Source organism: Leucopleurus acutus (genome assembly GCF_964270905.1).
Source record: "Leucopleurus acutus genome assembly, chromosome: 16".
Lineage (NCBI taxonomy): Eukaryota > Metazoa > Chordata > Mammalia > Artiodactyla > Delphinidae > Leucopleurus > Leucopleurus acutus.
The window spans coordinates 20,439,702-20,453,875 of NC_139158.1; the positions used below are offsets into that span (position 1 = coordinate 20,439,702).

At 43.7% G+C, this 14,174-nt stretch overlaps 1 protein-coding gene across 2 annotated transcripts in view; it reads left to right on the forward strand.

Moving 5' to 3' along the window:
- The window catches only part of GGA2 (golgi associated, gamma adaptin ear containing, ARF binding protein 2), a 33,177-nt gene extending 19,203 nt beyond the window's left edge, over positions 1-13,974 (forward strand). Inside the window, exons 10-18 of one of the 2 annotated variants that reach the window (XR_014326824.1) lie at positions 2,352-2,477; positions 3,243-3,365; positions 3,662-3,690; positions 4,091-4,224; positions 5,620-5,777; positions 7,985-8,154; positions 9,136-9,246; positions 9,754-11,373; positions 13,370-13,974. Coding sequence is in view for 1 of the 2 variants with exons in the window: in XM_082857756.1 (XP_082713882.1) it covers positions 2,352-2,477; positions 3,243-3,365; positions 3,662-3,690; positions 4,091-4,224; positions 5,620-5,777; positions 7,985-8,154; positions 9,136-9,246; positions 9,754-9,864 (962 nt within the window). In the remaining variant the exon portion in view is untranslated. Of the gene's footprint in view, positions 1-2,351; positions 2,478-3,242; positions 3,366-3,661; positions 3,691-4,090; positions 4,225-5,619; positions 5,778-7,984; positions 8,155-9,135; positions 9,247-9,753; positions 12,588-13,369 lie in introns of those variants that run through there. The other variant, XM_082857756.1, reaches the window with a different exon arrangement.
- Positions 13,975-14,174: the final 200 nt, after the last annotated feature.

Sequence of the window (14,174 nt, forward strand, 5' to 3'; positions counted from 1 at the left end):
TGTTGCTCGGGCTTCTCATTGCGGTGGCTTCTCTTGTTGTGGAGCACAGGCTCTAGGCGCGCGGGCTTCCGTAGTTGTGGCTCGCGGGCTCTAGAGCGCAGGCTCAATAGTTGTGGCGCACGGGTTTAGTTGCTGCGCAGCATGTGGGATCTTCCCAGACCAGGGATTGAACCTGTGTCCCCTGCATTCGCAGGCAGATTCTTAACCACTGCACCACCAGGGAAGTCCCTTGGTACAGTCTTATTCTTTAGGCATAGACGGCACCCAAGAGTGCAGAACAGACGTGGGGCTTCCGGCCTTACTGCTGACGCAGAAACAAGACAGTAGCCCCTAGGTGTTATGGTGGTTGGGCTTGGGGAGGGTGTGGCCTGAGTTGATTCTTCTGATTTCCAGAGGAATCTACTATGTTTGAGCAAGAAATGAGCCGCAAGTCTGAAAGCATAGAAAAGGGTGGAAATTTACCATGTAGATTGGGTGTGAAGGGGATAGAAGAAAGAGCGGCTACAATTGAAGGCTTGAAGAAAGGCTGAACATTCTCAGAGGTCTGAGAAACAGCTGCGAGGGGCTCCTTGGAAGGTTTCACACCCAAAGTGCCTTCAGGGGCTGGGTGGGGAGTCTAAGTGGGGATACCAAGTGGAAGGCACAGGGGAGAACTGTAATCCTGTACACAGGTATTGAAACGTTTAAAACTATTTTATTTTATGGAAAATCTCAAAACACACAAAAGGGATTTATTCTATCCCATGTACTCTTCACCTTTTGTTAATAATTACCAACTCATGGCCAGTCTTTTGATCTTGTTTTATCTGTACTGCTTTCTCCCTCCATCTTCCCCCCTACATCCCCAATTCTATTTTTTTTTTATTTTAATAAGATCTGGCACCTTTTTAGATGTCTGTTCGATGACTGTCTATGCATTTACTTTTATTTATTTATTTATTTACTTTACTTACTTATTTTTATAGGATCTTAGTTCCCCGACCAGGGATCAAACCCGTGCCCCCTGCAGTGGAAGCTCAGAGTCTTAACCTCTGGGCCACCGGGGGAAGTCCCCCCAATTCTATTTTTAAGCAAATTCCAAACATTTCAAAGTAACCAGTCAGTGTTCAGATTTTCCTGGGCATTTTTCCCTCTAATCATTCCTTGTTGACCCTCTTTCTTTTTTTAAAGTTTGTTGTAAATCAGTATCAAAAAGAAAAACCACGCTTTGTAATTGGTTGATATTTAAGTCCCTTTTAATGGGTAGCCCCCATTCTTTTTTACTTCATACATGAAAAACATGTCCTTTGACTTGCAGAGTTTCTCTTGGTCTCAATTTTCTGATGGCATCTCCCATGGTATTTAATGTTTCTCTGTTCCTGAGATTTCTGAAATTCCTGCTTTCTTATAAATTGGATCAGGAGGCTTGTTCAGATTCAGGTTCAAATGGTAGGGCGTGTGCTGGGGAGCAAGAATGCTTCACAGGTGATGTGAAGAGGCCCATGGTATCTGGTTTTCTGGGTTTTATGTGATGTAATTATTGTCTAAACCCGTTATTTCCTCCGGTTGCAATGAAGTCAGAGGTCACAAAATTTAAATTTTAATCACCTTGCACATGCCAAATAAAACACTTTGCCAGGTGAATTCAACCTCATGTTAGTTCACAACTTCCATCCAGTTTAAAAATTGACAGGAAATGAATAGTTGGTCGCTCTTGCAGTGTTTTCCTAGTACCATGGCCTGCAGTGTTATGCATAGCCCCTGGCCCTGTTGCTGTTCTGTCTCTCTCCTAGGAAAGGCTTTCTTGCAGGTAAACCAGATCATGAGATACTCTTGACATTTCTGAAATCCACTGCGTATTTTATACTTACAGGATGTTTCAATTTGGATGTCAGATTTTCATCAGGAATACTTGATCTGTACTTGGATTTTATAAAATTTACAGGTGAAAAAGTAGATTCGTGTACCAGCTTGTTTCCTACACGCTTCCCAATAACTGAATAAAGTACCAAAAATTTTTTTTAATATTTGCATCCACATTGACAAAGTAGCTTTAAGTTTTGAATTAAAATTAAAGTTTTAGTTCCTCACTTGAAAGACCCATATTTCAAGTGTTGGCCATCATATTGGACAGTACAGACAAAGAAAGTGAAAAAATTTGGTTCCTCCTACGTCCTGCGAAGAAAGTGTTGAGGTTCAGGGATTGAGTGACTGGGTGTGCCAGGGGACTGATGTCGTGATCTGGGGGCAGGAGGCATGGATATACTGAACCTGGTAGAGCCGTGTGACAACTGCTTTGTGGAGTGGCTTAAAAAAGGCTGAGATTGTTGGTAGCTAAACCAGGGGATTCTGATTTTTCTCTCATTCTTCAGCGGAGGTTCTCCAGGCAAATGACCTCCTCACGCAGGGAGTTCTGCTGTACAAACAGGTGATGGAGGGCCGTGTCACCTTTGGGAACACAGTGGTCAGCTCTTTGGGAGACATACCTGTCTCCAGAGGTATGTGCAGAGAGCCTCTCCCACCCTCTGCCGTGGGGCAGCCTGCAAACACCGGGAAAGAAATGGATCCCTGAACTCTCTGGGTTATGGTATAGAAATGAGAGAGCATGTCCTCTTTTCCCTTTCCCTTGAGAATTGGTTTTATCTAGCCAGCCTCTGCCCCACGTGCCATCACGGGTTGACTGCTAGGCTGGAACTAGCTTTGGCTGTAAACAGAAGCGGTGGCTACACCGTGCCCAGGTTTGGATTGCACCTCTCATGAGTGCTTACTTATGGGAGCTCACACCAGAAAAAATATGACCACCTTCAGATGTTTCCTAGTGCCAGGCTAGCTAAATCGGAATCATCTGGAGTACTGGTTAAAATGCAGATTCTTGGACCTTCTGAATCAAGACTACTTAGAGCTGGGACCCGCATTTTTATCAAGCGCTCGAGATGATTCTGATTCACTGTGGTCAGAACCTCAAAGGCCTCTGACCTGGAGCAGTCAGCTCTGCTACTGTCCAGGTTGAATGGACCGTTAGAGGATTCTGTGTTTACTGGGGTGGGAAGGCAGTTCCTCTGGTTACCTCGTATTTCAGATGCCACTCGAGGCTGTAAGTCAAGCCAGTCAGCTGAGGTGGAAGGTTCATCTGGGGTGTGCTTAAGGGTGGGGTGATGTGATGTCTTTTGATTGGGAGGAGGCCTGAGGGAAACTGGTAACCTTTAAGTGGAGACTTTGCTCTTATTCTGACTGACTTATTTTCCTAACTGTCTGTTTTCTAGTCTTTCAGAATCCAACAGGCCGCATGAAGAACTGCCCCCTGATTGACTTGGAGGTGGACAGTGGATCCGAGCTGGCTGGGACTGTGGCTCCATCTTTACTGCATCACGACCTGGCAGCCTTAGGTGAGGGTGCTGTTTAGGGGCAGCAGGCACAGAATGGTCCTGATTCCCAGGGAGAGAGTAAGCCCATTCCCCCTGGTGAGAGTGTGCCGGTTTTTAGAAGGAATTGCATATACCGGGAAGTTCAGAGAGGTCCTCCCTGTACTCAGTTTCAGATTTGCCATGAATGAGTTGAATGACTTTGGGTAATTTGTTTTGTCTAGACTTTCTAAATGTTCTAGAAAGGATGATGGTATCAGTCTCCCATTCATATCAGGTAGAGCTACGGATGTGCATCTCACTCTGTTCCTTCTTTACAGGGATCAGTGATGGCCCAGTTACCAAAAAGGTAAGGAAGCTCTTCCTAGGGACCGGAGAGGAGAGGGGAAGTCCCTCAAACCTACCTTCATGAGGGCAGCAGTGCCTGGGGGAGGGTGGAGGGCTACAGCATAGCCTGGTGGCACTGTGGACTCAGAGGTCCAAAGCCTCTTCCTCATCCTCACCTCTACTATCTGGCTTGAACCCCTGGAGGGATTTTGCTCTCCTTCTTCCCTACCCTTTTCTGTTGTATCCAGGCTCCTGCTTACTAAAGGTCTGCTGAGGAGTCATGTCCTCTTGACCTTTCTCCACCTGCCCCAGGAAATGTAGTAAGCCTGGGCTTTGGGGTCAGGAGAGCTGTGCCACAATGTCACCATGGCTCATAGTCACTCATGCCCTGGCCTTACTTTAGTCATTCCTGGTTTTGACAGGTTGCGAGTCAGAATTGCGGTCAGGAAAAGAGGAACCCTACCACCAGCACACTTCCGGGTGGTGGTGTCCAGAGCCCTTCTGCAGAAAGGAACTTGCTGGATCTCCTCTCCCCACAGCCGTCTCCGGGACCTCTGTGAGTCTTGTGGGCAAGGAGCGTAGAAGAGTGGCTCCTGTGTGCGGTGCTCGCTCACTGCGCGAGGCCAGGCAGCGGGGCCCAGGGCTGCTGCTCCCCGTGGAGGGCTGCTTCCTTTCTGTCGGAGTTCAGTGTGTTCTCCTTTTATTCCGCATCCTAAGTCAGGAAAGTACACGTTTGGCCAGGACCTCCAAAACGCAGTTTAAGGAGCAACAGCAGTGATGATGATGATGTTTTTTGTCTTTATAGGTTGTTTTTTTTTTTTCTCCTGATTTCAGTGTAATTTGAAGCAAAGCTTGATTACTAGAGAAATAGATAATATAGAAAGTCCCAAATATCACTCTCTAAAGACAATGTTGAATGGTCCTTCTTTGCTTTTTTTCTACACATGTAGTAATGTGTTGCTGTGGCTTATTTTTACACAAATGAGATTATAATTTACAAACGGTACTCCACTGTGGTTTTTTATATCACACATCTTGGATGCGTTTTCATCAATTTATGTAAACTTGCCTCATTCTAATAGTTGAATAATAATTCATATACATATAATATATATATTTAATCATTTCCCTCTTGTGGTTATTTACATAGCTTCCAGGTTGGAGGAACCTGGAGTGTTTCTATAGTACAGATTTATAAAAGTAGAGGTGCTCTTAGGTATGAGTATAAACATATTTTCATAGGTCCTGTCCCTTTGCCTCTGGCAAGGCTGGAACACTTTGCCTTCCCCCAAACAGCCTGAGAGCCTGTGTCCCTGGTGGAGACCACAGAGCTGGGTGGAAATGGAGATGTGCTGGGAGGTCATTCTTGTTAGTACCCGTAGGGGGTTTCTTCCTAGTTTACTGTTTATAACCACTTGACATGGGGTCAGTAATAATTCTAATTTTGGTGGGTTACTTACGTCTGGAGTTTGGTTTTCCATAAACGTTTTTGATTTGTATTCCAAATGGACAAAATCATGAAGTATGAAAGAAGTGGTCAGTGTAACTTGTGCTGTCATCTTCCTAGCTTACGTCACGCTGGTGATCATGTATGGGAAACCATCTGACTGAGCTACTTCTTGTCAGAGACTGCCTGACAACTACAACATTAATTACTTTATTGGGTCCTTATTGCATGCACACATTCCGCTCAGTGCTCTTCATATACTTTCTCATTTAATTCTTGTAACAGCCTATGAGATAGATACTAAACTGTTTCTATTTTACAGTAAGAAAACTGAGGCATGGGTTAGATTACTCGTCTAAAGTCATACACCCGTAAAATATATATATACACACATATACACATGCATATATATATTTATTTTTTTCCCCTTATTTTTCACAAAACCTAATCAGATTCCTGGAATTCTCTACAGTTTTTGCCAGTCTTGATATTATTTCTTTGCAGGAATTATATTCCGCAGAAAAGTATCCCCAGGGAAGTGCCACCAGGTACTAAGTCCTCTCCAGGTTGGTCCTGGGAGGCTGGCCCATTGGCTTCTTCTCCGTCTTCCCAGAATACACCTCTGGCTCAAGTGTTTGTCCCTTTGGAGTCTGTTAAGCCCAGTAAGTACAGTTTCACCCTTTTTTTCCCTTTCTGTTAGATGCCCAGCTTTATCCACTCTGGATTGGTATGGGTGGCTCTTAAACTGGGGAAGATGAGTCGGGGAGAGATACTGCCTGGGGACAGAGGATAAGGCGGGTGGCCCATGTCTCTTAGCTAATACTTTTTTTAGTTTTCTCTGTCTTGGAGTTGACACTGAAGGATATTGGCAGGCGGAATTTAATTAGGGGCCTTGAATCCACTTACGGAGATGATCTTCATTTGGAATTCAAGAAGGGAATGTTCAGTGTGATCTGAAATAACTCAGAAGAGGTGGAATTAGAAAGAAAGGAAGAATTTGGCTGGTGATCCTCTTCCTCTCTAATGATCCTCATTAAAGCAGGAAAAGTAGCTATTAACCTCCCTTACAAAGAAAAGGAAACAGAAGGCCCAGCTAAGTAAGGTGAGACTGCCTGTGGTCAGCACACTGGTATGTGAGTGGGAAACAACGGGAATCTTTAGATCTAGGGCCTGGGCCCCTTCCTTGGGCACAGGGCCTTCCTGTGGCTCAGTGTGGTGAGCTCAGATTACAGAGGGCCCTGGAACCAGGCAGAGGAAATAAAGTCAGCAGTGGGGGCCCTTTGCATACTTACTTTATTAATTTTTATTTAAACATAATAAATGTTCATTGTTAATTTCCTGGTTTTGATAATTGCACTGTAGTTTTATATATAATGTTAACATTTGAGGGAGCTGGGTGAAGGGTACATGGGAATTCTTTGTGTTTTTGTAACTTTTTGTAAATCTGAAATTATTAAAAAACAAAATTAAAAACAAAATTCAATATAGTTTTAGAAAAGATAGAATAGAGCAGAAAATTAAAATCATCTATACCGTTACCACCCAGAGATGAAAGTTCTATTAATGTCTTGATGTATTTTCCTGTTTTATCCATGTATGTATGTTTAGTAAATTGTCACCATAGTATATATACTGTTTTATATCCTGCTTTATTTAATATTTTAAGCTATAGCATTGTTTCATGCCCTTATTCTTCAAAACCTTGATTTTTTAAAAATGAATTCATTCTTATGCCACTAACATGTACTGTAACTCATTTATTCAGTTTCTTTCTGAAGGATAATTTGTTTCCAGTTGTTTACTGTTATAAACAGTGTTACAGTGAACACCCATTGCAAAAAATGGAGATCCATTTTTGAAACTTTCCTGATTATTTCATTAGGATATATGCTTAAAAGTGGAAATGCTGGGTGTAGACATTTAAAATTTTGATCTTCGTCACTAAGTTCCTTCCTGGAAGGGGGTTACCTTTTTCCCCATAACCTCACCTCCATACCTCATGAATATTTTCAGTCTTTTAAATCTCCGACAGTTTCATTGTCAAACTATATTTTTATAATGTGCGTTTTGATAAGTGATGTTTGGCATGAAATAAGGATCTTCATTAAAATTTCTTCCAGTTGGTTAGCAAGCTGCCTGCCATTTATTGAATCAGCCAGTGATTTTCAAATATATGCTCTTGACATGTTAAATTCTCGTATTTGGGTCTGTTCTGCATGCTGTTTTCAATTGCAGTTTCGTACATATCTGAGTATTTGTTTATGCAAATAGCCCTACTCTCCCTTCTTTTTTAATGGTTAGTCTAATGTATCTTTTCCCAAAATTAACTTATGAATCATTTCTTAGCTAAAGTAGAACAATCCCTTTAGTATTTCCAAGACCTAATTAATTTGAAGAGATCTACTGTCTTTATAGTTTTGTAAAATTAAATACAAGAGATGTTATGTGTATGTAGTCATACAAGAGAAACCAGAAGGGTATAGGCCCAGATGTTAGCAGTGCTTGTTTCTGGGGAGTATTAAGGGTGTTTTTTATTTTCTCCTTTATGGTATCCTGTATTTTCTGTAGTGTTCATACATTATTTTAATCGTAATCATTTCTTGCTCAAAAAAATGCTTGTTTTTTTTTTTTCTTAAACTGGTACTGGATGGTTGGATGGAGGGGAGAGATCAGTTTGGAATGTCACAGGAGTCCAACTAGAGGTAACGAGACTTAGATTATGGTGGTGCAGAGGGTTAATTTCAGGAGCTGTTCTGACTGGAGAAGCAACAGGATTTGGTGATAGGTGCACATCTCTTTCAAGCATGGCTGCTCTTTCAGGGGAGTCTGTAACAGTGCTAATCCTTTTGGTCGGGTCCTTCTCTACCAGGCAACCTGCCTCCTCTTATCGTGTATGACCGGAATGGATTCAGAATTCTGCTCCACTTTTCCCAGACTGGGGCCCCTGGCCACCCAGAGGTACAGGTGCTACTGTTGACCATGATGAGCACGGCCACCCAACCTGTCTGGGACATCATGTTTCAAGTAGCTGTGCCAAAGGTGAGTCAGCGGCTGGCCCGCTCCTTTGAATTTTTCAATAAAGGCTATGATTTTTGAGCACCAGGTCCTTTGCTGGGATGTTATCTATTAGGTGGAAGGGCTAGAATCTTCACTCGAAGTAGGTTAAGATAAACTGGGAGTTTTGTTGGCTCATTTAACTGAGGACTCCTGAACGTCTGACTTCAGATATGGCTGGATTCAGGTAAATTCTTAAACAGTTCCTTAAGAATCTGTCACTTTCCATCTCTTGACTTGGTTTTTCCTCTCTGGACCCTGTTCTCTCATAGACTCCCTCCACCAAGCAGGAAAATGGTTATCAGCAGCTCCAGAGTTACATGGTCCTTATCGCTTTTTATCCCAGAAGGAAACTCTCCCCTGACATGAGGCATGCATATTGATTACCTAAGGAAGGGCTAGGGTTGGCCTTGTTGGTATTACTTGCATACCTTGGACCAGTAACTCGTGTTAAGGGGTATGAGGTACTCTGGCCAAGTTGCATGTTATGTTTTTTTTCTCGAGGGAAGTAGCTCCCCACAGATTAACAGCCATACCAGAATCACAAGAAATGGGCAAGGGGCCTGTCCTGAAAGGAAGGATTCAAAGCAGACAAAAATAAACTATGTGTTTTCTAATACGCATGGTAATTTTATAGGGCATGTGCTATTATTCCTCTATCTTATAAATTAAATGATCAATCCAAGGTTCAGAAAGGTTAAATATTTCGCCCCAAATCACAGAGCTAGTAAGAGGCAGAGTTAGAATTCAACTCAAGATATGCTCTCACTCTTCATGCTGCCTCTCAGAAGCCAACCTTTGATCACACAACTTCAGATACATTCCATATATGAGTGGAAGGGCTTTTGGATCCTTTCATCAATTGGTGGGGTGGAGGCCAAGCTCTCCTGTTCACCTGATCTCCCTCATTAAAGCTGTAGTTTGTTAGGAATGAGTTATATGTTGGATTCTTTTTGCCCCCAATAGTCAATGAGAGTGAAACTACAGCCAGCGTCCAGCTCCAAGCTTCCTGCTTTCAGTCCTTTGATGCCTCCAGCAGTGATCTCTCAGATGCTGCTGCTTGACAATCCACACAAAGTATGTTCTGGTGTCTGTGGTAGCAGGGAAACGGGGGCCCCTGAACTCTAGGGCGGCAGCTGGGCAGGTGGAGAGAGGTATATTGAGGTCTTGCTTTGGTTGGGATGGTGGTAGAATGTCCCTTGCCAGAGTCCGTTTTCTTTTGGGGCTTATTGAAAGATCTGTGACCAGATTGTCATAGCTGGGGACCAAGGGAGTGGTACACACTCTCCCTAATCCCATGGAATCCTCTGAAAGGGTGAGGCCAATCTGTCCTCTTAGCTGGTCTCCAGGACTGCAAAAGCGTGGGAGGATTCCCAGGATGTAAGCCTGGCTCCCTTTGTGTTTGTAGTCCCAGAGGGTCAAGGCCAGGGTATGCCTGTCATACAGTTGCTTGAAGCCCTCACTTGGGTGGAGTTGACATACATATACTGTTACTTGGTGACTACGGGGTGGGTAAAGGCTTTTACTCTGGGCCTGTCTCTGTGTTCACTCCCCACTAATATAACATCTTTTATCTTTGCTCAGGAGCCCATCCGGTTACGGTATAAGCTGACATTCAACCAGGGTGGACAGCCTTTCAGCGAAGTAGGAGAAGTGAAAGACTTTCCAGACCTGGCAGTCTTGGGTGCAGCCTAACTCCTCACTGGACAGACCCTGCCATTCAAGCTTAGGCCAGTGTTACTTTTGCTGTCTAGATAGGACTAATCACAGTGATGTAGTGCAGAGTGCCAAGAGTTCTATCCTGACATCAGGCTCTGGATACCAACCTCTGACTTATTCTGCAGATATTGTGTGTGTGTGTGTGTGTGTGTGTGTGTGTGTGGCCCGGGGGCTGAGGGGCAGGGATGTGGGCGGTGTGGGAAATGCTAAAGCATTTCTGATAACCATCTGCTACGATCATATCTGGTTTTGCATGTTGGTGGACACTGATGTCCCTGCCTCAAGTTGGAGGTTTTATAAGCCAAAGTTGTTGTTGTTGTTTTCCATGTATTATTATCTTTTCATTCATCACTCTGTGCCTTGTCAGCCTTTGAAAGACTTGGTTGCTCCCAGGCTGCTGTTCTCAGGGACCTTTAAAGGGACCTGGTTGGTCTTGGGGCAGAGTGTCTTCTGGGACACTCTCTTCCAAGAAAGACCTTGTCTCCATTTCCATTAGCGAATGCTGCTTGCATGTGTTCAGGAAGATCTTCTAAATGGAATGCTTGTTGCACTGTGTTCTAGGCGAGGGGCTGCCACTAGACCAGAGGACCGCGCTTGGTGGGCCAATCATGTCCTTCACCACTGTGCCTTAGAATTGCCCATAGATGGACCCTTCAGGGCAGAGGGGAAAGCAGATCCCAGGCCTTATTCAGGCCTCAGGTTCCATGGGTCGGGCAGCCTGTCTGGACCCTTCCTCAGGACCCTCATCTCCATCCTCATCCTCTTTCACCACAAGCATTTACCCAGAGCTCTTTGATTGTGACACCATGCCAGTCGTTGTAAATCATAACTAACAGGTTCGCCCTGGCCTGTTGACTTCACAATCCAGGATGAAGAACTGTGATGCAAATGAGATACGAAGTGAGTTTAGCAATGAAAAGTGATGACTAAATACAGAAAGTCATTGAATAAATACCCGTGTAGCAAATACACTTTGTGGAGTTTTGAGTAAGTAGGAGATGCAAAGCCTGTTGCATTTAGAGATAATAGGCTTGAAGGGATCATTCATCTGTTGAAGTAAGGAAGACTTCCTGAGGGATGTGGAACCTTAAGAACTGCTTCAGTGAAGAGAAGCCCTGAGGATCTGAATGAAGCTGGAAGAGAGGTGGATTCTTGTTACAGTCATGGTGTGAAGGAAGAATTCAGGCCTGCAGTCAGTTAATACTTAGCACCTACGATGTGCTAGGCATTTGTGCATGTTTTACAAGTCTTGCTTGGCCTGGTGGATGGGTGAAGAGAGCTGAGCCTGGCTGAGATGGCCTGATGAAGGGTGCAAGATCCAAGCAGCTCACCTGTCTGGGTGGGATTCTGCCTCAGAAACTGCAAGGCTCTGTTTGGGGCTCTTTGTCACAGGATCTGGTACTCTACAGTCTGATCTTTTACCTGCTACATATAGTTGGAAATGTGCCAGCACTATGGTGGGGATGAGAGCTGTAAAAAATCAAGGTATGTTACTTTGAAAGCAAATGTGAAAACTCATAAAACAGATAAATGACGGGGTGACTTCTTCATTTGGCATAACTCATAAGGTTCATTTTAATCTAAAATTTTGTGTTCAAATATTCTATATAGCTTTTATAGGCTCTGGCTATTTCATAAAGTCTCCTAGAGGTGCCCATCATAAAGACGATGACTACCTAGGACTTCCATCAAAAATGGGTGAATGAGGGCTTCCCTGGTGGCGCAGTGGTTGAGAGTCTGCCTGCCGATGCAGGGGACACGGGTTCGTGCCCCGGTCCGGGAAGATCCCACATGCCGCGGAGCGGCTGGGCCCGTGAGCCATGGCCGCTGAGCCTGCGCGTCCAGAGCCTGTGCTCCGCAACGGGAGAGGCCACAACAGTGAGAGGCCCGCGTACCGCAAAAAAAAAAAAAAAAAAAAAAGGGTGAATGAGACCTACACATGAAAAAACCTTTATCACATAGTTAAAAGGTAGACTCACTGCGTGTGAACGTTCTTCTGTCTTCTGGGAGACAGACTCCCAGTGGTGCTCTGCTTAGATAGAGTTGGACAAGGGTAAGCGGGTAGGGAGGTGGGTGTCCTGAAAGTGGCCCTGGTTTATGTTATCAGTGCCTTCTAATTATGAAGTTCAGCGACCACTTAAGAAGAACCAACCCGTATCTTTTATTCACTCAGCAAGTTGTTGTTGACTAGCTACTGTGAGCCGAGCACTGCTGTAGGCACTGCAGATACAGCAGTGATAGAAGGTCCCTGCCCTCGTGGGTCTTCTGATGGGGAGAGACAAATCCATAATGTGTCTGTTGGCACTGACCATCCAGTATTTTCCCCTATCCTGAACTCTTCCTTCTGGGATCCTGCTCATCCCTATTTCTTGACCTACCTCTGACTGTTCTTTTCCCTCTGTCCCTTAAATGTGTTTCCATAGCGTTTAGTCCTTAGGACTTTTCTAGGCATTCTGGGCAGTTAACTACTAGATGGGTGGTAGACCTGTATCTCAGGCTTCCACCTCCTTGCTGACATCAGGTCCATATTTTAAGCCATCTAATGGATATCTATCTGGAGGTTCCACTGTTGCCTCCAAGTGCTTAGAATGGAACACAGCCACTTCTCTCATTCTCTCTCTGTTCTTTGAAAGCACCTATCCAAGCCTTCATAGGTCCTTGATTCTTGCTTCATCTCCATCCCCCTCAATACTTTTGTCTCGTCTAGTCTATTTCTAAATAGTATCACATCTTGCATTCACATTGTCACTGCCCTGGTTTTGCTTTTTTTTTTTTTTTTTTTTTTTTGGATGGTGCCGTAGCCTGCCTCTCAGTTCTCCTCTGAGCCATTATACTTGCCAGCATCAGAATTCTGTAACATACCTGGGCACTTGACCCCTGCTGAAAAACTGAATGGCTTCTTAATGCCCTAAAAGCCTTTGCAGCCAAATTCAAGTTGTTTACTCTGGCGTTCGGTGCCCTTCTGTAACTTTATTTGCTCCTTACCCTTCTGGCGTCATCTGTCAAGAATAGAGGACACTTTGCCAAAGCCACAAGAAAGTCCCTTCATGTTTTGATAATACCACGTTTTCTCGTATCTCTTTGACTACACCTGTAATTGACTCCTTTTGTGTCTTCAGTGATTTAAGATTGGGCTAAAATGCTGCTCTATCTGTGAGCCACTCGTTGAGAGTAGATGAGCTGTGGATTTAGTAACGTTGAAAAAAGGATAAATAATGACCAAAAACATGAATATTACCCATTAAAAATAAAGTAGTGTAAATTGAGAGATCAGACATGAAAGGTTAAAAGCAAAGGTGATATTTTCATACAAATAGTGTTTAGTACAGTGTTCATAAATCACAAATTCTTAGAATATATCTAATACAGAAGGTGCTTACCCAGGCCCAAAATATAAAATTCTACAAACTAGTGTGTTTGTTTTAAACTAAGAAGAAAACAATAGAGTGTTAGCCATAGTTTGTTTCATATTTTTTTTAAGCAGTAACAGCCTGACCTCTTTCATCTGGAAAGAGACGGAGTCAAGTAGATAAGCAGGAAGTATCCTCAGAGAAGATAAGGCCAAGGTCCAGAGATCTCATCACACATTTAATGTAAGCTGAAATGGAAAAACTCCAGGCCTTTAGTTCCCTTGCCCAATGCATTCCCAGCTATACCATGTTCGTTCTGAGAAAGCTTGCATCTAAAAATGTGTAAACATTCTGCTCCTTTGACTTTTATTCTTGAACACTTACTTTATCCCACAGCTAGAGGTACTACTATGATTTTAGAAGCTGAAAAACATTGCAGTGTTACAGGCTCCAGATACATAGGCTTTTAAAGTTTGAGGTCTTCTGAAGCCCCAACAGTTTGAAGTAATTAAATCAACCCTTACTTGTAATTCCATTCTTTAGCTTCACGTACTACCTCTAGCCATGTGACCTGAGACAAGTAATTTGTCCTCTTCCGCTTCCTTCCCTGTGAAGTGCATAATAGGATTGTTTTGAGAAGTGAGTTAATAAATGTGAAGTGACTCCAGTACTTCATAGGACTAAGCTAAGACTCATATTTCATTTACTGTTTGCTTGTCCACCTGGCTTCCAATACATGAACAGACTTGACTTACCCATAACTTTTTTGGCCGTGCCGTGAGGCTTGTGGGATTTTAGTTTCCCGACCAGGGATCGAACCGGACCCTCGCCCCCTGCAGTGGAAGCGCGGAGTCTTAACCACTGGACCGCCAGGGAAGTCCCTATGACTATTTGAAGTTTACCTCATGAAATCAAGCAAATATTTTAATTTTTGGC